This window comes from Balaenoptera physalus, assembly GCF_965194825.1.
Source record: "Balaenoptera physalus genome assembly, chromosome: 3".
In the NCBI taxonomy this organism is placed as follows: domain Eukaryota; kingdom Metazoa; phylum Chordata; class Mammalia; order Artiodactyla; family Balaenopteridae; genus Balaenoptera; species Balaenoptera physalus.
In genome coordinates this window covers 163,696,049-163,723,047 of record NC_138890.1, presented here as the reverse complement: position 1 = coordinate 163,723,047, position 26,999 = coordinate 163,696,049, and the positions used below count along the sequence as shown (strand labels likewise).

The window sequence follows — 26,999 nt, the reverse complement described above, 5'->3', positions numbered from 1 at the left end:
CTTGCTCGTTGGAATGAAGGAGAGGAAGAAAAACAAATTTTTTTTAAGGGAGGGAGAAAAGAAAACTCTGCTCTGAGAATACAGCCGTTTTGTACTTTTCACTGTCATTCATCATTAGATCACAGTTTCTTCCCCACCAACAGCTTCACTGAAACTGCTTCTGTCAAGAGCATCACGGCCCCGTTGCTAAATGTCACCAAGACTTCGTAGTCCCGAGCTGACCTTTTAGTTGCAATTGATACTCTTGACCTCCTTTTCCCTTTCGAAGCAGTCTTTCCCCTTGGCTTCTAAACACTCAACTCCTTTGTTTGTCTTCCCCACTCTGGATGCTCCTCGTACATGTCCCCCAGGTGCCGGTCCATCTATACGCCGATCACTCCCGCACATACGTACATCCCGCAGAGACCTTGCTCTTGAGCTCTGGGCTCACACGTGCAAATGCCTTGTGGACGTCTCCATGCTGCTGTCTTACAGCCACGCAAACCCAGCGAATCCACAACAGGACCTAGAATCATTCTGCCGCCTCCTCCTGCCCTGTGCCCCCTGTTGGCGCCTTGCACCTCTGCTTTCCAGACCCTGGGCAGCTCTCAGTTTCTGCCTCCCTCCACCCCTTACGCATGAATCTCCGAGTCTTCTCCTCACCTCCAGATGCACGGGCTTCCCGTGAACGCTCCCTGGCTTCTGCTTCTTCAGGCTCTCCGTTTGGAGGTCACCTTCTTTAGGAAACGTTCCCTGAAGCTTCCATCGGAGTCATCTGTCCTTCTTATGCATTCCTTTCTTAAATTCTTGTTTCTGGCATCGCAGCACTTCAAACCACCTGATTGAATCTCCAATTTACTTGACCTCATCCTCCCCAAGACCACGAACTTCTTGAAATCAGCCTGTCTCTTATCCCCATCCCCAGGTGGCCTTCCCTCATTGTCGCCTCCTGGGCAGTCCTTTGGACTTGTTGCCACCGTGCCCCGCTTTTTCCTGTCCCTTCATTGTTGCTGCCTCTCCTGACCTCTTTCTGACCTCTCTAAGGGAGGCACTCTGTCCAGCCCATCTGGGAAGCTGGTCCTTAGTAATGTGCCCAACAGGAGCAGCCTGTTGTGTGCCTGGGTCAGAATATTTTTAAGAATGGCCTAATGCGGATGAAGCCACCTCGTTTGCCGAAGGCAGGATTAATGAATAAGGAGGGGAAGGTACAGAAGGAAGTATCCCGAGAGCTGCAGCTAACAAAGCCAATCACATTGTGAAGAGCGTAGTTAAATGGCGCTGCTTTTTTCTTCTCCTGTTCTCTGAATCAATGCTTTGGCTCCTTCTTCTTATTAAGTCCTGACGTTCCCAAGACTATTATGGGAAGAGTGTCCAACAGAGCATCTCCAGCCTCTATCCACATGGTCCTTGTTGCCATAGCAGCCTCTGGGCACATCCCCTGTATTCCCAAAGCCCCTGTACCGCTGTGACGAGGAGCTAAAGGTGGCACTGTCAGAAGACATTTCTCTCTTGGTTATTACTCACCCACGGGTGATGTCCTTCTGTGGTCCAGCAGTCAGGATGAATGTTCCTGCTTGATGGCTCCATAAGGCAGGATATAAAATGCCTGGGTCACCATTACCCACCTACATACATTAGGCTTCATTGCCTGTGCACCTGAGAGCAAACCTCTTTTTTCTTCATGTAGCACTAGAAAAAGATAATTTTCCCTTAAAGCCCTGAAAAATGTCTCAAAAATATGAAAAAGTTTCAAGAAAACTAAGGGACTGCTAACTTGTCTTGGAAAATCAATGTGAAATGCTTTGGGGTAAGGTTTATTTAAAAAAAAAAAATACACCTTCAAAATTTTACAGGAGATCACGCCTTGTTTTCATTCTCCCACGGGCTCCCAGGGGAAAATTGCTTAAAATAACTTTGTTTATTAGTCTTTGACTAATTTACTAGATAAAATCACTGTGTATAAAATAGCAACTTTATGAAGATGGTGAATAATTCTGTAGATTCCACTGAGGCCTGGAACTTTGAGCTTTGCTATAAATTATGGTACCTGTTGCAGTTCTGTACCACACACACGATGGGAACATTTTTTTCTGAACTGATAAACTGGAACTAAACTAGTTGTGTAAAGTATCTTCTTAAGATCTTTAACCAATTATTTCTAAATATACAGAGCATAAGTTTATGAGTTACGTCATTTATACAAACATATATATTGAAAATAAAAACCAAATTTCACCACTGAAGTTTGATAAAGGATGATCTTGGAAAGAAGATTATAGAATATCTGATATTTGTAATCTACTGTCGTTAAAATGTGTAAGTAAAAAAAAAAAAGTTTTAAAGGAAAATATGGACAAATCGTGACTTCTGTTTAAAATGAACATCAATTGCTAGATGACAACAAATCAAATTCTGGATTAGCAAAGACAAATTAATTTTGCGATTTAACTCCATAGATAAAGAAGGACTGAGAATCAAACGTAATAGGCTATGTTAACATTGCTAGTCTATGGGAAAAAAAAGGAAAAGAATAGCAGATCCAGATGGAAACAGAAGCAACAGCGAGAGCATGCTTTATTTTGGCGTATTTTTAGCTGAACATATAGAATTGAAACATTTTTAAATGATGTTTAAGAAAAATCAGATGATAAAACTTATTTACTCTGGGAAATATTTGGAAGTACTTTCAATAACGGAGAAACTATATTCTACCTCACAAGAGCTACGATATGCTTTCCTCTTCTGAATTAAGGGTTTTGCTGTCTTCTGGGAGAGAGGAGGAAAGCCCATTTGATGCTCCAATATGTCTACTCTTTTAGCTAATTTATTGCGATAGCACCTGCATGTGACTGCTGCCTACTATTTCATTTTGTAGGATGTCTTCAAACTCTTTTGAGGATAGGGTCACAATTCATTACGTTTTACCCCTGACCTTGAGAACTGGGAGTGTTACCCATAGGTATAAGGTCAAGAGAGGACATCCATCCCCCAGAGATGACCTTGCCAACCCTTACCATCTGTTGCTTGAGCACCATCTTCTCATGGGTCCCTGTGGGCTTCAGTCCCGGCTACCGAGCCAACCCCATAGGGCTGTGTCACGTCTTCAGATGTGCGCTATGCTCTCCCACATGAAATCTCCCACCATTACCGGGACACGCCTCTCTTTTACCCCCAAGCTCTTCCCAGAATGTTCTTCTCCACTTACCTGATTGGCAAACTTCTACTCATGCATCAACGCCCAGGTCCCGCCAGCTCCTCAGTGATGCCTTCTCCAGTTGCCTCAGGGCAACCTGACTGCTCCTGTGAACCGTCACTGCCCTCCACTCACCTGTGGCCTGACACTTACCATGCTGGGCAGCACTTCACCCACTCTGAGTCTCCCTGTGAAGCTGGGTCATTCCATGGCCACAGCTCACGGTGTCTGGCACACAGCAGGTACCCCATCAATGTTTGTTCTGCAGATTAGTGGTTGAAAAGAGACAGACTGGATACAGGTCTAAGTTTCTATATATTTGAAAAGATTTTTAAAGTATTTCCAACTAATTTCTTTCTTTTTTTTTTTTTTTTACCACAAATGGTTTTGAGATTTAAGGCAGCCTGAGTTTGAATTACAGCATTCACAATTGAAATTTAATTGTTTATATCATAACTCATACGGCATATTAGAATTTTATTTATTTATTTATTGGTCCCCTGCCCACACTCCCGCGTGACATGTGGGATCTTAGCTCCCCAACCAGGGATGGAAACCATGCCCCTTGCAGTGGAAGCATGGAGCCTTAATCACTGGACCATCAGGAAAGTCCCTAGAATTTTTACTTTTAAGCAGTGAATTCAATTCTCTAAATGCACCCATCCCACCCTCCACCCAGAGTGTTTGAGTCTCTGTGTAATCGTATCATGGACTGTACATTTTGTTGAGTGGAAATTCTGCCAGATCCTTATTCCAATATTGATTTGTGTCACATATGGGTGTGTGAGTGTGTGTGGGTGTGTTAGGAGCTGGGGCCTGTGAAGATGGTGAGGGAAGAAAATGGGTGTAGACAAAAGGGGCATCCAAAGGGCAAGGCCCTGGGAAGGAGGGGAAGCTTGGGGCACATGTTCCTTTCAGGCTGACAAACCCACTGTGCGTCTCATCTCCAGGTGTCTCTGCCTTGTGCAACCCATACAGGGGTTACAGAGAGAGGGTCTCCCATCCTCTGCCCCTCCTTGCTTTTGAGTGAGCTGATATGAATACAAAAGTGTACACTAGTTGGAATACAAACGTGTATGCTTGCTAAATACTGGAGCAGTGATAGTCTAATCTGTGTCTAAAGTCTCTTTATCTGGTATTTTTAACACAATGCTCTAAACAACAGCACCCACAATTATTCTCCATTAAATGTGGTGCCATTGATGACTTCCCTTAGTGATTAAAGTGTCCAGGACAAGTACCCACACCTGCGGGGCACAAATAATGGATTGCTGCTTTGACAGCAGGTCTGCATCCCTGGCTTCTCTATTAAACAGTCTGCCTTCCTGTCCCAGGTGGCAAAACTCAGGGCAGAGACCAGGTTGATAGGACTGATCTCCACCTCTCAGTGCCTCACCCAGGATTGTGCTCACGTGACGTCAGATTCAAAAATTCAACAACACTCTCATTTCCTAGATGTGCCCCGAAAGAGTGGTTGAATTTTCCTTCTTTCGTTACTTACTGATTCTTCATATTTCTGCAAATGGTCACATCTTTAATTCATTTGTGACACAGTTTTTTAACTGGGAAAATATTATTTCAAGTTTTGGTAGAATTTGCTATGTAGGAATCATAATGCCACCTGTAAATGTTAACTATTCTATTATGAATCATTCAAAGGTGATTTTTAGAAAATATTAATAGAATGTAAAGCATTTTACTTCATATGCTTTAAAATCTAATCATCAATTACTTCAAACGACCTACATGTCCAACTCCTGTTTCTAAGGAAAGCATGACCTCCTGCCTCCTCATCTATTCTGTTGCTACCCATTAAAATATGCCATTTACCTCCATTAGAAGGAGAAAAAGGTGCAAAATCCCCAGGTATCACTATTTAGCAACCTGTTCCTGGGGAGTCAATAGCCTCATTTTTCTTTTCCTCTTTTCATTTGAAAAATACTTATCTAGTAAAAGAGAAACACTTCTCGCTGCTGGAGAATATATTTCCCAGGACTTCATTAAACCAAGTAATAGAATCAGTGTTTAGATGATTAAGTAGGTATATAAGTTTTCACAAAAAGAAAATCTAATTAAGATGGTACTCATAGAAATCAAGACACGAATAATTAACAAAAATAATTGCGGCTGGTCTATGAGAGGGCTATGCAAATGTGAGGCAGTGTTATTATTACACGTGCAATGGTGCAACATTTTGTTGAGCTTTTAGGGTTATAAGTATGCAGGGTGCCCTGCCTGTGTAATATGTACTGCAGGACAGGCACACCTTGTGTTATTGCGCTTAATTTTTTTTTTTTTTTAAAATCGTGCTTTGCAGACATTGCGTTTTTTACAGATTGAAGGTTTAGGGCAGCCCTGTGTCAAGCAAGTCTATTGGCACCATTTTTCCAACAGCATTTGCTCACTTCGTGTGTCTGTGTCACATTTCGGTAATTCTTGCAATATTTCAAATTTTTCCATTATTACACTTGTTACGGTGACCTGGGATCAGTGATCTTTGATGTTATTATTACAACTTGAAGGTTCAGATGACGGCTAGCATATTTTACATTTTTAAATTAAGGTATGTACATTGTTTTTTTAAGAATTAATGCTTTTGCACACTTAATAGACTGAAGTATAGTATAAACATAACTTTTATATGCTCTGGGAAACCAAAACATTTGAGTGGTTTGCTTTATTGAGATACTTTATTGCGGGTCTGGAACTGAACCCGCAATATCTTCAAAGTATGCCTGTAAGACTATTTTATTCCAATTATCTTTATCTTTTTACAAGCTCTCTGTACTGTTTCAGAAGTTAGAAAACAAGCCATAATTCCTAGAACTTGCATTCCTGGTGACAGGTTAATTCATCCCACACAAAAAGTCATGCTCAAGTTTGCCAACCAGCCTGAGGCATGAGGAAGACCAGTGCATCACAGAAGCACCTCTGTGCTTCGTCCTTGATGGGCACTTTGGAATTTGCCCACAGCATTCTAAACTCGTCCCCATTGGTAGCATGCCTGAAAAATTACACATGGAGCAAAACGTTTGATAAAAATATATTTAAAACAAGCAAGAAAAAAATAGTTTTGACCTTAAGGAGAATGTTCATCATTCTTTTAACCAAGTAGAGTCAAATAATATGTATAATTATTTCAAGTACCAACTTATAAAAGATGTGATAAATCAGAAAGCAAAGAACAGGAGGACTCTTTTTTTCAGAAAAATGTATTTGCAATTCAAATGTTCATATAAAAAGCATAAATTTTAAAAAGTTCATAGATGTGTGTTTTTAGAAGTGCTATGGTTTTGCCATTCATTGCAATTACATTCCAAAATGTGCAGGGTGGTCCACACCGCACCTTCTTAGCTTTGTCACACTGAAGTCACTCTCATCACAACCTCCCCCGAGCTGTTATCTTCTGACAGATCTTCATGGGGCCTCATCCGATTGAACAGATGTAATAACATGTAGCCACACTGAAACCTTGGGGAGGTCAACTGTGTTGGGTGGACCAAGTTCCTGTTTCGTAGAGCCGTCAATGGCAACCATAAAGTTCTGCTTGTGGAAGACTCTCCCCGGCTACTTTCTTCGATGTCTGTGGCTTTGTCATAATTTAATACATCCCAGTGTAAGTTGACAGCTCGCCAGCGTTTAAACACTCTGTAAACTGCAGCTCCTTCATGGACAATGAGACCTAAATTTGAGGGAAAAATGAAAAAGACTGCTCATCATCAAAAGTTGAGAGTGTTATTTTGTATACAAGTATGATTAAAGAAATAGTCAATTCTCTGTTACGCATCATCATTAAAAACGTGGTATTCTCACTGCTCAAATACTATGTCTAATGGCAAGCTACTACCTGTATTACGCAGGAGTTGTCAATATTCAAAAATAAGAATCCACTGCCATGCAGACAGTAAAGTCATCATGGGTACAAATTACTTGCTCCATTATGGCTCAGAACATGCTTAGGCATTTACGTTGCTTTAGGAGAACCATTAGGTTCGTTTATTCATTCAGCATCTCTTTCTTGAGTGCCCACTGTGAGCCAAGCAATGTGTTAGGGACTTGGTCCCAGTTGGCAATTTGATTTGCGAAAGAGACAAATATCAAGGTCACTGCCATCTCCCCAGCTTCTAGAACAATGCTTGACACACAGGAGATACGATCGAACCTTTTGTTATTTTTCCTCTCCTCAACAATTCAACAGATATTTATTAAGCGCCTACTTGAGAGCTTTATGTATATTATCTCATTTATTTCTCACCACCCCCTTACAAAGTAAGTATTAGCATGTCCCCCATTTTACAAACAAAAAGTTGCTCAAGAGCAGACAGGTGGCAGCAGTGGAGCAGGGATTCAAACCCAGGCAGGCGGGCTCCAGAGGGCTCTTTGCTGCTATACAGGGAATTGATGATTACACATTTCTGAGACAAACTTTCAGGAAAGTAAACAAAATAATACGGGAACCTTGGGGACTACAAACTAGCCATCCGTAAGTCGGATATGGTGCCCTGTTGCATGGCTCCATCTCCACCATCCACCCCAGATCCCACCATACCCTGCATTTTTCACACATTTATATTTCAGTGTGTAGTCCAAAAGCTTTTGAATCTGTGACCTATCACAAAAAGGAGTCCCTGGTGGGGAGGTCCCTTCAGATAGAAAAGTGAGGAGGAGCTTCTCTTAGAGGAATTTGAAATTCCATTGAAAGTTGGAGGAGAAGCAAATGAAGTCTTTCTTAAGATGGAATATGGCATGTAAGGAGGATGTGTCAGTTTTGACACAATCACTTTTAACCAAAATTTGAAAATGAGACGATCCTACCACCTCCTAGCCTTTAGAATCTTGGGAGTATGTCCAGAGAAACTCCCATAAATATGAAAAAGGAAGCATGTTCAAAAATGTTTATTACATATTTGTTTGAGAAAAAAATCGCAAACAATCTCAATGTCCATCCTGAGAAGAATGGATAAATTGTACTGGGTGGATCCAAACGACTACAGCAATGAAAAAGAAGGGAACAAAGTCACATGCACTAACACGGATAAATCTTAAAATAATAGTGGAAATCTCAAAGCCACATAACAAATGAAAATTTCAGAAGTATAAATGATTGGAGTGAAGAAATACTATACATTTTTATGGATACAGGTACATATGGTTAAAATGTTAAAACATGCATGGGAATAATAACCATTAAATTCATGATAGTGGGGGGGGGGGTGAAATTGGAGAGAGGCTTCAAAGAGGGCTTTCTATTGTGTCTTTAATATCGTGGTTTTTTTAAGCTGGTTGGTGGGGATATGAATGTTTAATGTGTTATTCTATATACTTTTCATGTACCCAAATAATTCATAATTTCAAAAATTATGGAAAATTTATTTGGAAAGTTGACCTAAGATGGGTTGAAGAATAGACAACAGAAGTAAGGGAGACAGATAAGGAGGTTACCACATTATATGTGAAAAGCAGAGTGTTAGCAGCAAGGAGAACACAGAGAAACAAAGTAATAAACTTGTCAGAGGAAAAACTGACAGAAATTGTAAATGCAAGAAGGGGGAAAAAAAATCAGAGGCTCACATTTTTAAGGCTAGAAGACTGGGTGACTGAAAGGATGATAGTAACCTTCCCAGAGGTATAATGAGTATGGGTTTTGAACAAGTTTTTATTGAGGAGATTATTTCTTTTTTTTTTGTCAACTAAAACAATGCCACATAGGTGATGGAGATACCCAGTCTTTGGAAAATCACACCTACCTAATATGAGAATTTAAATTTTACATCTATCCCTTACCAGGAGATAAACTTCTGGCACACGTGACTTAAGAGCATTCCAAAGATACTAACATAGGCCACTAAAAAATGCATGTGCTCTAATAAATAAAAATGTCTTAAGCCCAATTATTGTACACCACCAAAATAATGAGAAGTAATGTAAACTTCTGTTAATCATAGCAATTCACTTGTTTGATTCCTTTTTCCTAAGGAATAATCAGAGTTGACCCAACTGACCAGATGTTTTGGGGAAACAGTCAGAATTATAAGTCAAGACTACCAGATTTTAATTGGTAATTCTAATATTAGCTTTCTGAAATCTCCCTGGCTAATGATTTAACTTTTCTGGTTCTGTTTTTCCTTCTTAAAATGCAACTGCAATACCTAATCTATACATTCAGTGGGATGGTATGAATATAAACTGGAATTCATCAACTATAGAGCACTCAGATTTCTTTGGAGATGGTAACTATCTAAATACAAGACATTATTATTGATTAAAAAATCAATAGTGAATCTATGTGGCGAGGAGCATTCATTCACACTAATCATAAGACCATTACAGTCTGCGACAGGTTCATTCTTGGTAAGTGCAGTGATGGGGGGCTGACTTCACCAGGGGAAACCACTCATTTCACAGGATCCTCTTCTTTTTTTTTTAATGATTTCCTTTGAAAGGCCAGAAATCAGATCATTTACTCAAGCTGAAAGTCATTTTCTGGGAATATATTCCTGGTAGCACTTCTCTAAATATTATACATAAATCTACCCAACGTGCAGAAATAAATCCCACAGGTTTTTACAGTACATTTTGAACTGAATTTAAAGAAAGAGAACTACTTGAAGTTCTCATGAAGACATAGTCCTCTTGAATTTCCAGCTCCATGTGCTGCTTCTTCATTGCATTCAGGTTATGAGTGATGTTCAGACTTTGCTTTATTCCCCAGGAAAGTTTGGAATTACTCCTCATCCTCTAGAGGCTTAAATTTTACTGAAATAGGAGGAACCCCATCTCACCCTCCTTTGTAATGTACACTTTTCCCCTTTCTCCTTAAGATTTTTCTGGGGCAGTGGCAAATGCCATTTGTACTAGTGGTTATGAGAAGACTTGACTACTGTGATCATTGAAATCCAGAGGTAAGGATTCATTTAACTCTAGTTCAATGTGTTGAGAATCTGGCTATTAAAAATCGTACTGCCCTCCTGTCTTACTGATGATAGGTCCCCTCTTGTTTCAAAACTGATCAGTTCACATCCTTGAGTAGCCTTCACTCTCTGTGTAATACCTCAAGTTAAGCCTTAAAATGAATCTGTCACCTTGACATTGCAGGTCATAGGAAGACAGGCTTGGATTTGCTTCATCTGAGTCACTAACTCTGAAGGGAAAAGCAATGATAATTTCTATAAAATGTAAATATTAAATATTTTATGCCAACAAGGTGTGATTCATGGGAACTTGGGGTTTTGAAATTTGAGGAGCGTGTGTGTGTAGGTGTCCCTGCGTGTGCAGTTCGTTGTTTCGTATCATTTTCTTGCCAGTAACATTAATTGGAGCATTCCCTAATTGATGTGCAAAGAAACATTTTTGTTAGGGAATAATCTTTAACGACAGAGCAGATTTAAGTATTTTCTGGTTTAATTGAAATAAAAGCACAGTGTTTATGCAAGTAAAATATATCCCAAATTTGGAAGTGGTGCGTTAGCTGAAATTCTTACAAGGTAGTAGAAAATGGGCTAACCACCCACGAAATAATGGGAAGACTCTCAAGGTACACAGACTCACACATGTGCATGTGTGCGCACACACATACACACTCACCATTCGTCTATGTTTATTTCAATATAGACAAATGGTGTGTTACAATTAACAGAGACTTGCAAAATTTATGTTCAAATACAAACAAATGTTGATATTAACTACCAAACCACCAGTCTAACCATTTCACTTCTTGTGTTGCTTGTTTCAGCTTTTGTTTGAATAGATTTTGTCATTTTTCATAATTTAAAAACTAAATTTTTATCAAGGATCTGTTCTGTGCCAAGCGCTTTTACATGCACAATTTTCATTTAATCTTGACTGTGACTCTACAAATATATATTATTGAATAGTTTCATTGTTAAGGAAATTGAGACCTAGAGAGATTTAGCCAATTGTCCTACATTATGAAGATATCAGCTCTGAGAAGGAAGCCCAAAACTTGTCTATATGTAAACCTTGACTGCTACAGTGCTATTCATTCTAAATATCCAGTGGATGGCAGCCTCTCCTAGTCAAAGAATGACCAACTGAAAGAGATATTGCTATGGACTGAATGTTTGTATCTCCCCCAAATTCATATGTTGAAGCCCCAATCTGCAACATGATGGTATTTGGAGGTGGAATCTTTGGGAGGTAATTCATGAGGGTGATTAATGCCCTTATAGATAGAGGAAGAGACATAAGTTTTCTGTGTGTGTGTGTGTGTGTGTGTGTGTGTGTGTGTGTGTGTGCATGCACCAAGGAAAGGCCATGTGACAATATAACGAGAAGATGGCTGTCTGCAAACCAAGAGGAGAGCCCTCACCAGACTGAATATGCCAGCACCTTGACCTTGGACTTCCCACAGCCTTCAGAACTGTAAGAAATAAATGTTTGTTGTTTAAGCCACCCAGGCTGTGGTATTTCGTTACAGCAGCTCAAACAGGCTAAGACAGACCTGGTATATAAACTACATCATCCTCATTTAAAATATGAGTAAATTAAGCCCTGGAGACTACGATTTGGGCAAAGTTATACAATTAGTTGCCATTTTTAATATCCTTGTGTGTCACCGACACTGTTTCATCTCTAGGAGTGCCAATAAAACAGTGCCTTCCATCTGTCCCCATCCTAGGAGAGAAAAGGGTTGAGGAACCTTATATGAAGGCAACACTGCAAGTGGTGAACACTCCATCTGGTAAGCTGCACTCATCCTAAGCTTTCCCAAGACATGTAAGATCCTGATAACACAACCTAAACGCCTGTGTGCTGTTCAATCACAGAGACCCTTGGGAAAGCTAAAGAGCTCGCCGCGGATATTTGGCCAGAAAAGGCTCTCTTGATTGTGAAAATGTCCAAGATTTCTCAGTTAAATTTAACCATTCTCCCTGGCCAAGATTCTCATTCTCATTCTCTCTCTCTCTCTCCCCCTACCTCTCTCAGTGAGTTTCCATATAACCAAACTCTATACATATAATCTGTGCCATTCTGGAAAGTCAGTGTTCACCAGGAGCAGAATGGTGACTTTGGGGCCCCTATAGTTACAGTTAAGAAGAACAGATTAGAGAAGATTAGAGTCAACCTCATAAAGTGGCTCCATTTTTTAGTCCTTAATTCCCACTGGAACTTGGGGAAGACCAGAGTGTGGTTGCACAAAAGAGGGTTAACTAAATGAGACTGTGGCCCAAGATACCCTTTGTTGGGATCATCGTTGCTAGAATGTAATCAAACGCATGAATCCTCCTGGCACATCTTCCTAAGATACTCTACATTTAAATGCCAACCATTATGGAAACTTAGATATAAGTGTAGAGGTAATTACTTTAAAAGTCACTCTTCCATTGTTAAATCTTGTTAATATGAATCTTGAAGAAATAACCACAAGTCATTTCTATATATACTGAATGGTTTTTGTTGGGACTCAACTATATATGAAGCTTAAAGTAAAACAAAAACCGGGAAAGAAAAAGAAAAGCAAAAATATAAAACTTAAAGAGAGATACAAAGATTGAAAGACAATACATATTCCATTACAGAAATCACTAAGCTCACAAAAGAAAGCTATCATCAGCTGATATCCTAAAATCTAGGCCTCTGGGAACTACAATATCCTGATTATATATGGGGATTTTTGTGAAACATATTTCCAATACTGCCCATCAGAACAAATAATGAAAAGAAATATCCTACATATACTACATGTATACTACATGTAGTATAAGTATACTACATGTACTTATATCTCTAAAAGATGCGTTGATTTTTCTATTGTTGAATACTATATATATAATAAGAACCAAGTTGAGAATGGCAGGCTGGTCATGAAAGTTTAAAGCTCAGGGGTTCAAACACAGATTCATCATTAGCATTGATAGTAAAATCTTCTTTGTTAAGAAATGTGATAAGGACAACGAATTATTCAGGAACTTTCCACAACATGAAAACCCTTGACACTAGAGGCTGGCTAGTTTCCAAATATGGGTGATCTAATCCACCTCACCCCCAAAGTAAAGAACAGCACACATGAAGAAATGATTATGACAATGATTATGACAATAGAGCCTAAATGACTGCTTCTCTGAGAGCACACAAAAGGAAATTCATGGTGTTTGTTTTATGACACTGCTACCCTCTATGTCTTCCTCTCCACTCAATGGAATCTGCCGTCATCAGCCCGGTTGCAAAGACCACATTCGTGCTATTCCTTCAATGCTGATGACCAACACTGTCCGGGCACAGAACAAGATGCAAAGGCAAATTTTAACATGGAGTGTAACCTCTCACTAGCTGGCAGTGAGAGAAGCACCCCCTTTTCTAGAAGGTCCTGACATAGGTTGGATCTGGTTCTTAACCTACCATCTTTATTTCAGTTAACGATCATCCCCCAAGTCAGTTAAGCTGAAACCCAAGAATCACCTAGTCTATCCTCTTGCACTAAATTCTGCTAATTCTGTCTTCTTAGCAAATCTGAGATAAAACCATGAAGTAGAGAATCATCTCTCTGTGACCCCAATCAGTCATGGGCTCCTTGAGGACAGGAACCCTATTCCTACTTCAATTACTGCCATGAACCCAATAGTTACAAAATGACTGTGCCCAGGCCCAAAGCCTAAGAGGCAGACATGGATTCCTCTCTTCTATTTCCAGGCAAAACAGGAGAATAAAAAAATGCTGTCCATTTATCTGACCACTTGCTCTTCTAAGAAGCCAATCCATCAATCAATTATTTTAATAATTTTTTTTCTTCCTTAGTAGAGAGGAGATTCCCCTGAACTTTTAATTACTAGCCCTGGAGCACAAATCTACCATAGGCATATTCACAGAATATTCCTCAAAAGCTGCAAACTTGTTATACATTATAAAATACATAATATGTTAACTTTTAAAAAGAAGGATTAAAAGAATTCACTGGAGAGAAGAATTGTTATACTAAGTTTCCATCCAAAAGTGCTTGAGCAAAAAATGATCTATGGATATGATTATTTCAATGAAAGAAATAAAGGAATGAGTCCAATACTTTTATAGATAATAAAGGTATCCTAGAGTTCCCCTATAACTGGGAGCATGATTTAGAATCGGTTTAATTTCAGCTGAATGCAACTCCAGTTCTGTCCTTCAATTCATGGATGGATGGAACACCTGGTAGCAAAGAGTAACATCATATCACAGAGATGAGAAGTTGTCAAATGTAGTCACTGAATTTCAAAATTAGGAAATATTGGGTATGATTTAACCCAACCTGTTCATATGGGGGGGATGAAGTCTCCGAAGCCCAGAGAAGTGACATGGCTGGACCAATGGGCCACAGTTAAGTGTCCAAGCCCAGAATCAGAGCCAGACCCCTGATGCCTGATCCAGTGCACTCCCTCTGCAAGAACTCAGATCTCAGGAGCCACCCCTGGCTGAAGCTGGTCCTCACTAGTGTCTATTTGGCCCAAGGGATATTACACTGACTACGAAGTAGACAGAATCAAAATCTCTTTTCAGACTAAGATGGTCAGTTCTCCTCTGGCCTTTATTCTAAAGTGTGCATTGCAGCATCTGGGTAGGAGATGGGAGTGATCCTCCCAGTTTATAAAATAAATAACTCTGCAAACCTCAATATTATAGTATTTGGTTAAAAAGCCTATCAATGTCTATCTTCTGTGTTAATTAACGCCTCAAGGATTGGGAATCTACTTTGGTAGATTTCCACTTGTTTCCCACACTCTGGACCAAAGCCAGTTCTTAGAAGGAGTCTATTAGTGCACTTTTCCTAGTGGCAAGTCGAAATATGTACAACTAATTTTCCCTTCCATCTCCAATGGATAAACTGTCTACTCCAAACTTGCAGATTATGATTTTATTAATCTTTGGGGTAAACAATACATGTATTGATTGTTCCATTTCAGGGGTGAGAGCAGCATTTTAAAAGTTTTAATTGAAATATCTAATTAAAACCTGTTTATCTTTGGACCTGACATAGGCTATTTCACATTTGTTGGCTTTGCTTTTCATTTCTCTTAAATCACACAGACTGTGGGTAAAAATTCCAAACAGAAGCTGCCATCTCAGCATAAGTACAGTTTCTAACTCTTTGAATTCATCCACATAACATCAGTAAGATTTTTTAATTGAAAAAGCAATAAAAAATTTTAACCTGAATATAAAAATGCTCAGACCTTAAGTTTCTTTAATATTCTATTCTGTGATGTAGCAAGAAAATTCAAGGTTGAGATGTGATTCTTTACATCAAGAAACTGTTTCACTCAGAATAATGCAAAGAGAGAGAAATGGCTTTTGGTATGGTATATTAAATATTTTCCATTCTCTTTACTAATGTTTCTGTATGTTTTGGTTCTATGAATTTACAATAAATAAAGGCTTCACAAATCAGCTACATTATTTTGGGTTTCCAGGGAAAATTTTTTCTCCATTTCTGATCTAAAATCAGTAGTTAAAGAAAGTATTTATTCCTGATTCCATGCCTTAGGTGTTTGACACAGCAACTAACGAAGTAGTTTCACTTTATTGAATAGACAACATTTTGTAAATTAGCCATTTGAGCTCACCATATAAGGACATAGATAGAATTAATCACATATATATTTTTACACAGGCTCTGGAGCCACAGTGTCCGGAGTCCAATCTTGGGTCCCTCTTCCAATCTGTGTGACCTCCAGAAACGGGTTAATGGCGCCTGAGTTTTCGCATCTCTGAGGTGAGAACAGTACCTACACCTCATAGGGTTGTTGTGAGGACTGAGTGTGAAAATGCAGGTAAAGTGCTTAGAATGTTGCCTGGACCAGGGTAAGCACACTCTTAGCCATCACCGGAGATTTGGTTTTTAAACCTCCTTTCAACATATCTGGAAGCAATTGAGAACATACACAGCTCCATTTCTATGCTCCTCTCTGCTTCCTCATGAGCCAGAGACACCCTGTCAGCACACCGCAGTCCCGTACCCTCCGTGTTCTAAGTAGGAGCATCGTTTACAAAAATCATGTTCACACCCTCCGTAGTGAGAAAGTTCTTTGCTGCAAAATAGTGTGAAGCCAGGAGGCTCCCAAAGAGGTCGGTGCCAGTTCTGAAGAACAATCTCCAGGTTCTTAGGTTAAGGGAGCTGTGTCATCTTGTCATGGTTCCCATTACCAAGGTCTACTCTGCTTTCTCTTCCAAGGAAAACTTCCCATGTCCAAGTTGAATTGGCCTCTTTAATAACCTCATTTTAGAGTAGCCTAGGGATGTACTCAGATCTCTCTAAAGTTGTTGCAATTGTTCCAACCCTCATGTGTTTAGAAATCACACAACCACTCTCGTGGAAAACAGTAAAGACAAAGAAAGAGTGAAGTCGCACAAAACACATGTGCACGCGCACGCGTGAATGCTCACGTACAGAGTGAAGCCACAAGGGAGGTCCCCTCCTGACACCTCAGCTGCTCCCTACAATCTCAGATGACTTGTCCCCTGGCTTCTGCATCTCCTCAGCCCCACAGACCCCCACTCTTCAGGTCCATGTGGAAGACCTGACCATGACCTGACCTGCATAACCCTTGCCCTCCGCTGTCCCTCCTTCACTCCACCCCGGGCCTTTCCCTTCCAGAAACTGGTCCAACTGCAAAAGCCCTGACACTATACCAGCACTGCTGACAACCACCACCTCCAGTGCTTCTCACTCACCCGCTTTCTTCCTTTCAATGAGTGCACCCGTTCTACTTCCTGCAGACCTCGAGCCCCTCTACTGGGCAATCGTTCCCCAATCTGCCAGCTTCTTCCTGGCTCTGGCTCCTTCCCCAGCCACTGAGAAAGCAACCCCATCCTGGAATTACCCTCCACCACTCCAGGTGAAGGGCAAGGCTGATCTCGCTGCTGGTCTTCCAGCAGCTCTGCATATAAAACCTCAGCCTAGCCCAGTCTCACCATTTCACCGCTCTGCACTCACTCTCAGCGCTAGTGGGTAAGAATACACAGCCTCATAGCCCTGGATGTTGGGGCCACCCCCGGCCCAGCCCCGGGAGGGCACTCAATCATGCCCAGTGGTTCTGCATGTCTCCTGGCTCAGCTCCCCTCCCCAAAGCCCTGCGCTGCTGTCATTTTTAATTCTCTCCGCAGACTCCTGTCCCCACGCTGCGCCTTCCCTGTCTCCACAGATGACCATACTATCTGCCTGCCTGAGAAAGGGGAGATCTTTGGCAAGGAGGACCATCCGTTTACCCTCCCAGAGCAGCGTGTGCGGCATCTCCAGCCGCGCCCACCCTCTCCGCCCCCGCCTGCCCATCTCAGGGGTGAGGGGGCCCTTCCTGTGCAAGACACGGACCCCTCCCCTATGTGCTGGGCTCTATCTCTGCACTTCAGGGGCACCAAGATGTCCCCTCCCACCTGGATCTTCAATCTGCCTTCTGCTTTCTTCTGGGTCTGTCTTCTCAGCATTTTGCTCAAACCTCGCTCCACCATTAAAACAAATAACCAGGAACTTTCCTCAATTCTACCCGCCCCCCCCCCCCAGATTCTACCCTCATTTAACTGTGCCCCTTTTCAGCCAAGATTTATAAACTTACATTTTGAGCCCCTTCTGCCTATCCCAGCCACTCTCAGCAATCTTGTGTCTATCCACCGAACCCCCATATTGCCAGATCCAGTGATACGTTTTGTCTTGATTTCACCTACTCTTGATAAGGCATCTGGCACTGTTGGCCACTTGCTCCTCTGCCCCCAAGTCCCTTCCGCACCTCGCCCGAGCCCACTCTCTCCTTCTGTGGCCACACTCCTCTCTCTGCCTGCTCTCTCTGTCTCACTGTGCTCCTTAAACTGCCACTCATATCACCCGAATCACTTTCCCTCGCAGACGCTGGTTTCAACCACCAGATATAAATCCCCAGCTCAGATTTCCAACCCTAAGTATGATTAACCTTCCCCCACCTGCACTCACATATATTTCTCTCCTGGCACTTTCCACGTTGTATTTTAATTGCTTATTTCCCTGACTGTCTCTTGCCAGCAGCTGGAGAGCAGGGAGGATGCTATATTCCAAAAGCTTTTCTGCAAAGGCCCAGATAGTAAATATTGTAGGTCATGCACACATCATGGTCCCTCTTTGATGAGGCTGCAAGCACTCACTGACAACACATCAGTGAATGGATATGACTGGGTTCCAAGAAAACTTTTTTTATGGCCACTGAAATTTATATTTGATATAACTTTCATATGCAGTGAAATGATATTCTTCTTTTAATGTTTGTTTGACCATTTCAAAATCATTCTTAGATCATGGATTATACAAAAACAGGCAGCAGACTGTGAACTATTTGTATTTCTATCCTGTACTTTATTACCCAGTGAATGTTGGCCCAATAGATGACTAATACTTATTTGGCTAAACTGCCCCAACTGAGACAGGCTGAAAGAGTCACACTATTTCCTATGGAGGAAACAAAAGTCAACAATAACAATATATTTGGTCTGCTGCTCGGCTAATCATGTCCATGTTTCTCCAAAAGAACTTGAACTGTACCAGGTCACAAGAGGGGAAGGTTTGGGGTTGGGTTTTCTCCCCCAGGAGGAGGCCTAAAGAGTTAACTCACTTTGAGAGACCATTTCAGGCACAGCCCTGAGGACAAGTAGCTACATTCTACATTCTCTCCTGGGTTTTTTTTTTTTTTTTTTTTATACTAATACCGATATATTTTTTTAATTTTTATTTATTTATTTATTTATATTTTTGGCTGTGTTGGGTCTTCGTTTCTGTGCGAGGGCTTTCTCTAGTTGCGGCAAGCGGGGGCCACTCTTCATCGCGGTGCGCGGGCCTCTCACTGTCGCGGCCTCTCTTGTTGCGGAGCACAGGCTCCAGACGCGCAGGCTCAGTAGTTGTGGCTCACGGGCTTAGTTGCTCCGCGGCACGTGGGATCTTCCCAGACCAGGGCTCGAACCCGTGTCCCCTGCATTGGCAGGCAGATTCTCAACCACTGCGCCACCAGGGAAGCCCTCTCCTGGGGTTTTAAAGGCATCGATACCACTAATAACAAACTAGGATAATCATCTTTGGAAAAAGTGGTAAACATCAGTGTGATCAAGGCATAGAATAGCCTATAATTGGTTCTTCCAGAGTAAAGAGATAATAACGGCCTGCTTCTCAAAGCATATAAAGGGTAAAGATCTAACGATGTTGAATTACAAGGGCCCATTCTGCCTCTCCGTCCAAGGGGCCTGGCTAGATGCTAAGTGAAGCTGGGGCATTTCCTGGGGCATCAAGCACACTAATACATTCTGAGATCAGGAAATAATGATCTGTGCTTGTAAAGGAATTCTGCTCTGAGAAATGATTCCAAACAAGCCAGGAGGGCATTCGAATCTGGTAACGGTCACGGCTGCAAAGATAACAGACCAACCAGCGCGGCCCACCTCGCAGGCCAGTCCTCGCCTGGGAGGAAGTTTGAAGGGAAGCCCAGGGGGGGCTCTGGGCCGGAGCAGAAGGTCTCTGTCCAGCGGCTGGGCGAGGGTCTCCCAAGTGGCCAAACTGAGACGCTGGAGGGACGTTGGTCCCCGATCAAATTAGAGATCAGGAAACAGAAGCAGGAAATGGAGCAGAGGTGGCTGGCAGTCCTCTCCCGTCTGGAGGGCAAACTGCGATAGGACGATTCAAGAAGGAAACACCGGGCTCATCGACTTCCTTAGTCATTTTGCCGGACACCGTTCAAGCTGAGCTGCGTTTCTCTCACGCCTTACGGTTCACGCAGACTCACCCACATCCGCGCTTCCTATGAAACTCGGAGCGAGACGAGGGCAACAACGCCTCCCATCACCCTCTGCAACCTAAAGCGCCAACCGGGCACTCAAGCAGCCTCTGCGTCGCCCCCCAGCCCCCCGCCTCCCCTCTGTGGCCGAATGTGGACCTACTGACGTCCGAGCTCCGTTTTCCTGAGTGACCCCGCTGGCTCAGATCCCAAACTTGGTGGTAGTGGTGGTGACTGGGGTGGGAGGGGGTGGAGAGTGATGAAAGGTGGGCTCCGCCCACCAAAAAAATCTACTTTACGTAGATTTGAAATCTTACGATCAAACTCCCTGACAATTTTAAATGGGTTGGCGCCGTACCATTTGGCGGCCCTGAGAAGAGGTGTCCCCACTTCCCAGAGAGAAAGTCTCTTCGATGCGGAGACGCCCCATGTCAGGTCACACTGGACTGACTCCGTGGTCCAGGCTGTCCCCCGGGAGGGCTGAGACGTCTGTCCGGCATCCACAACCCGCTCTGCGAAGGAGAGCGCCCCACAGGCCCTCGGGAGTGTGGTGAACTTGAGTGTTCTCTTGGTAGTTTTACATTTTTCTCCTGGAACTATTTGATAACTTTTATATTTGTCCATAAATATACCGCAGCTTAAAAAAATGCTATTTCTCTATCACGACCCGGGAGCTGAACTTTTTATAAATCCCTCCAACTGCTGTCCTTTCAGTCACACATCTGTATGGTAATGACCCTGTGTGACAAGGTCAGAAGCAGAAGCCCTCTGGAAGGTGCTCCCCAGCAAACCCATTTTTTTCCGCTCTAAACTATGGCCTGTTTCAATTCCAATGTTAATTTCTTTCAGTAAATATGTTTTTCACCTAAAATACTTTAAGAAATATCGTCACCTTCTGAATCATGCTGGGAAATGCCAGCGAGCATGGACAATTTTAAACAGGGGATGGTTTCAATGTCATTTATATTTTGCTTGGAATGCATTAGAATTTTCTCCCCTTAGTTGATTCACTTTCTTATGCTTTGCTTATGCTAATTGGGTAATACGTGTTGAAAATGAGCCACAGGAAGGAAGATGACCTAAACGCACCATTTTAGGTGGAAATAACCCTGGCATTCAATAGACAACTGGTCATCCTCCGTGGCAAGGACTCATTTGTGGTAACCAAGACTCTGATTATCCTGAAATTCTTTGTCAAACTTCTTCACCTTTCCTCATATAATATCAAAAAAATAGAAAACGTACACTTTACATTTCACATCAATAGAATGTTAAATCATGTGTTACTGTTAGCTGCTCTATCTGGAGAAAAAAATAGCAAAGTAAAGCAATACCAAAAGCAAGAGAGAATTGCTGTGTCTTTTAAAAAGTAAATATAGGTCTTATATCATCAATCCAAAACCATAGGAATAGGTTGTGTTTATGTATTTATTGTTCTAAAGTTCTATAATGAAATGTGAATAAAAGTTACCAACTGGTAACTCTAAATAGTTTTCTTACATGTGCCCAAGCAGCTTTAGCTAGATATATTACCAACTGTGAAAAACAGATTTTCAAAAGGGCCATGATATATATGAGAATTTATCTGAATTTTAAAAAAATTATTTAGATTTGAAACTTAGGAAAAGAAAACTTCATGTTGAAGAGTATGAGATTTCTGCAGAAGAAGCCTTCTTCAATATGGACTATAATTGATACAGAAAGAAGAAGAAACTTTGATCAGATCCTCGTCCTAGTATATTTCAGGTTATTTTTGAATACCATACTGAAATACTGTATCTGCGCTATAAACACTGCACTGATTCTTTTAGAAAATAAAATCCAGCAGGGGTGATCCAGATCACTGCCTCTCAAAATCCCTGGCTTCTCTATGTTTAGGAGCTCTGGGGTCAGTTTCTTCTATCTATTATACTGTTGACACTGAGGGGATTTCACTTTTCAATCTCTTCTTTTCGTGTAGTAAATGCTCCCTGAAATTGCTTTAAGAAAAATTGCTTCCCTCTGTCGCATGGCTCTGTGGCTAAAGTACCGATTCTGTTATTGCTGGATCTCCTGATTATTCTATTTCTCAAATTCAAGTGCAAGCATGCAGAACAGAAGAGGTACACACACACACACACACACACACACACACACACACGAAACCAGCAGCAACCAGAAGTACCTCGCAGGGCGCTTTTGAAATAATGAGATAAAGTATAAGATGATTGTTTATGCCGTCCTGCTTTTGAAAGCTTCACGTGGCATCCCTGGTGTCCCCCAAAGATGCCAGGCAGGATGAGCTGCATAGCAGCAATGCCCACTCTTACTTTCTTAGATAAAATTGCCCCACAAACCTAAATTGTCATAGAATGGATCTTTAAGAAAACCACTAGAACGGGGTTAAATATAGTCCAAACTACAAATGACAATGTCAAAAAGCAAACTGTGAAGAGGCTGTCTTTTCTCCACTGTATATGCTTGCCTCCTTTATCAAAGATAAGGTGACCATATGTGCGTGGGTTTATCTCTGGGCTTTCTATCCTGTTCCATTGACCTATGTTTCTGTTTCTGTGCCAGTACCAAACTGTCTTGATTACTGTAGCTTTGTAGTATAGTCTGAAGTCAGGGAGCCTGATTCCTCCAGCTCCATTTTTCGTTCTCAAGATTGCTTTGGCTATTCGGGGTCTTTTGTGTTTCCATACAAATTGTGAAATTTTTTGTTCTAGTTCTGTGAAAAATGCCAGTGGTAGTTTGATAGGGATTGCATTGAATCTGCAGATTGCTTTGGGTAGTAGAATCATTTTCACAATGTTGATTCTTCCAATCCAAGAACATGGTATATCTCTCCATCTATTTGTATCATCTTTAATTTCTTTCATCAGTGTCTTATAATTTTCTGCATACAGGTCTTTTGTCTCCTTAGGTTGGTTTATTCCTAGATATTTTATTCTTTTTGTTGCAATGGTAAATGGGAGTGTTTCCTTAATTTCACTTTCAGATTTTTCATCATTAGTGTATAGCAATGCAGCCTCTTCAATAAGTGGTGCTGGGAAAACTGGACAGGTACATGTAAAAGTATGAAATTAGAACACTCCCTAACACCATACACAAAAATAAACTCAAAATGGATTAAAGACCTAAATGTAAGGCCAGACACTATCAAACTCTTAGAGGAAAACATAGGCAGAACACCCTATGACATAAATCACAGCAAGATCCTTTTTGACCCAACTCCTAGAGAAATGGAAATAAAAAGAAAAATAAACAAATGGGACCTAATGAAACTTAAAAGCTTTTGCACAGCAAAGGAAACCATAAACAAGACCAAAAGACAACCCTCAGAATGGGAGAAAATATTTGCAAATGAAGCAACTGACAAAGGATTAATCTCCAAGATTTACAAGCAGCTCATGCAGCTCAATAACAAAAAAACAAACAACCCAATCCAAAAATGGGCAGAAGACCTAAATAGACATTTCTCCAAAGAAGATTTACAGATTGCCAACAAACATATGAAAGAATGCTCAACATCATTAATCATTAGAGAAATGCAAATCAAAACTACAATGAGATATCATCTCACACCGGTCAGAATGGCCATCATCAAAAAATCTAGAAACAATAAATGCTGGAGAGGGTGTGGAGAAAAGGGAACCCTCTTGCACTGTTGGTGGGAATGTAAATTGATACAGCCACTATGGAGAACAGTATGGCGGTTCCTTAAAAAACTAAAAATAGAACTACCATATGACCCAGCAATCCCACTACTGGGCATACACCCTGAGAAAACCATAATTCAAAAAGAGTCATGTACCAAAATGTTCATTGCAACTCTATGTACAATAGCCAGGACATGGAAGCAACCTAAGTGTCCATCATCAGATGAATGGATAAAGAAGATGTGGCACATATATACCATGGAATATTACTCAGCCATAAAAAGAAACGAAATGGAGTTATTTGTAGTGAGGTGGATGGAGTTAGAGTCTGTCATACAGAGTGAAGTAAGTCAGAAAGAGAAAAACAAATACAGTATGCTAACACATATATATGGAATCTAAGGAAAAAAAAAAAAGGGTCATGAAGAACCTAGTGGCAAGATGGGAATAAAGACACAGACCTATTAGAGAATGGACTTGAGGATATGGGGAGGTGGAAGGGTAAGATGTGACAAAGAGAGAGAGTGGCATGGACATATATACACTACCAAATGTAAAATAGATAGCTAGTGGGAAGCAACCGCATAGCACAGGGAGATCAGCTCTGTGCTTTGTGACCACCTAGAGGTGTGGGATAGGGAGGATGAGAGGGAGGGAGATGCAAGAGGGAAGAGATATGGGAACATATGTATATGTATAACTGATTCACCTTGTTATAAAGCAGAAACTAACACACCATTGTAAAGCAATTATACTCCAATAAAGATGTTAAAAAAAAAAAAAAGCAAACTGTGAAAAAGATCTGGAGGATACACATCAAAATGTTGAGAGGGGACATTTCTCCAAAGAAAGTGACATAACAAAAGGGCAGTGTGAGGGAAATCGTCTTTTTTAAAACTTTACATATTTCACAATTGTAAACACAAAATGTTTTTTAATTTGAATAGGCATATATTTATACTGTGCGGACGATTAAGAAAATCTTTTAAAAGAACAGAAGTAATTCAAGTTTTTAAATTTTGTAGCCATAACCAGTTCCTTCCCTTATCATCCCAGGGAAGATACAAATATTTTCCCGACGTGGTTTTGGCACTAACTTGGAGTGTTAATGAGATTAGGTATAAGCACTGCTACCTCTGTTTCGGGAATCCCATTTTTCGTTTTAGTTTGTTGCTTCTACAAAGAGACTGAACTCACCTCATGAGGTTCTACCAGACACTGACGAGACTTGGTAAACTGCCCTCACCTTCCAGAGGCAAGGTAATCAAATGACTCCCCGTCCTTATGGCCAAGTCTTACTTAGTCCCTCATTTCTGTGAGTCATTCATAAACGTATTCCTCTCGTGGCCCAAGGTTCCCTTGAGTTACACGGCCGATGGAAGTGTTTTATGTGCGAAGTGTGGAGCTGAGACCCAGGTCCTGTGCCCGGAGCCTTCCGCCAGGCATTTGCTTTTCATTTCTAAGTTTGCTAATCTTTCTTTGTCCACTGTGCAAATCTTCTTAGGGAGCCAATGCAGGCCTGCTGTGATTATTACTTCTCCCTAAATTGCTGACCCTGGGCTACAACATCTTGGTGATTTAAATCCTTTATATTAGTTTTCCTGGTGCACAATCATAGTCTGAATGCCATCTATGTAAATATTTAAAAGAGCTCCACAAATATAATACAAAGTTATATCTCTTTGTACTTCATTTCCTTAAGACGTCTCCCTCTTACAGCTCTCTGTTTATCTCTTAACCACCACCCTCTCACCTTTAAAAATACCCTTCTCCTAATCCTCTTGAACTCATTTTCACTTTATTCATCTCTCATGGAACAGAGTTACTTTATCATTTAGGAAATACAGCCTGTTTATACAGACAAGGTGAAACTTGTTCATCAAACCCTCACACATTTACCATTCCATCATCTAGAAATCTGTCCAATATGGTAGCCACATGTGATTGAGTTAAATTTAAATTAATTTAAATAAAATTAAATTTAAGATTCAGTTTCTCATTCTCACTAACTACATTTCAAGTGCTCAACAGCTAAATGTAGCTAGTGTCCATGGTATTGGACAACACAGATATACAACATTTTCATCATTGCAGAAAGTTCTGTTGGACAGCCCTGATCTAGGTATTTGAACAATAATGGTACCTAGACCCTTGGGATAATTCAAACTTTAATAGTAAGAAGAAACTGGATCTTGGGAAAGCAGAAAATGTTTTACATAAAAATAAATGAAAGCAACAAACAAATTTACTTTGCCTGGAAATAAGTAAATTTCCCCAAGTAAATAAATTTTCTACAAACCTTTACTTTTCTATTTAACAATCCAATAAAAATCTCTTCCTAAACATTACATACACTGGCTGGATTATAACATTTTTTTGATTCTGCAATAATCTTCTGTGGATTTGCAGAATTCTTTTTTAAGAAGAACATTTATGAAGCTGTCAATCTGCTCCTTTTCATTTAGGTATAAACAAGTTTGAAAAGCTTGGATGAACAGGAATACGGGCATGTTTCCAACCACTTTAAAGCCCTCTGTATGGGGAGCCAACCCTACATCCTCCAACGGTGACAGCGGGGCCATCTCCCCACTTGCCAAGCATCCCTTCATCCATCAGCCTGCTTGGCTATCACTTCCCCCATGAAGTCTGCCTGAAAACGTTCCCTCCCTGCATAAAACAGCCGGCATCAATCTCCCCCTGCTTTGTCTGACTACCATCTCCTGTGCATACAGCCATCACTCTGCACATCCAGCTGAATTCTAGTTATTTCCACGTCTGTCCTGCTCTTGTGGCTGGGAGCTCTTAGGGGGACACGAAAGTGACCGACTCATTTGCATCCCCAGCACTTAGTACTGTGTTTGACACATACAAAGTTTATTGAACTGAGCTGAACAAATCGGACTCAAAGTTGAAAAGCCTGCTTTTCACTCTAACTCTGACTCTGCTCTTGCAGTCAGGGGTATCTGAGGTATAATCAATGTAATCTACTTTGTTACTGTCTACATTTAATTAGGAGACATTTTAATTAATTCGAAATGCTAGCAGGAGCTATTACCTGCTATGATCCAGTTGGCTGTTGGTAGCCTACATGTATTTGCTTTCTGACTATAGTGGTTTCTCAATTTCTTGGGAAAAAAAAAATAAGATTTTCTCTGGGTCCAAACAGGCTAATTAATGAGATTGCCAGATGAAATGAGCACTGTTGTTCAATCTGAATTCTTTAATATTTTTCAAAATATACATAAACTATCAAATGATGGGATTTTGATTTGATGAACAAAAAGACAATGAAAAGTATTGTCAATATTTAAAACTTAGATAAAAATCCACTCTCCAAAACTTATTCAGGAAAATGTCAATTGGTTTTTGTTCCTAAGAAACTCGACTTTATGAAAAGGGCAAACACCCAAATTTCAAAAGGGAGGCCCAAAGACGTCATACATTGTCAAAAAGATCATTAGTTTATACGTATGT

The 26,999-nt window shown here is 40.9% G+C and overlaps 1 protein-coding gene across 3 annotated transcripts in view; it reads right to left on the bottom strand.

Moving 5' to 3' along the window:
* Positions 1 to 551: 551 nt before the first annotated feature.
* The window catches only part of MARCHF11 (membrane associated ring-CH-type finger 11), a 167,212-nt gene continuing 140,764 nt past the window's right edge, over positions 552 to 26,999 (bottom strand). For 2 of the 3 annotated variants that reach the window (XM_082453827.1, XM_082453826.1), the window contains exon 4: positions 552 to 6,854. In XM_082453827.1, coding sequence (XP_082309953.1) covers positions 6,532 to 6,854 — 323 coding nt within the window. In that variant the 3' untranslated portion in view covers positions 552 to 6,531. The remainder of the gene's footprint in view (positions 6,855 to 26,999) is intronic. The other variant, XM_082453828.1, reaches the window with a different exon arrangement.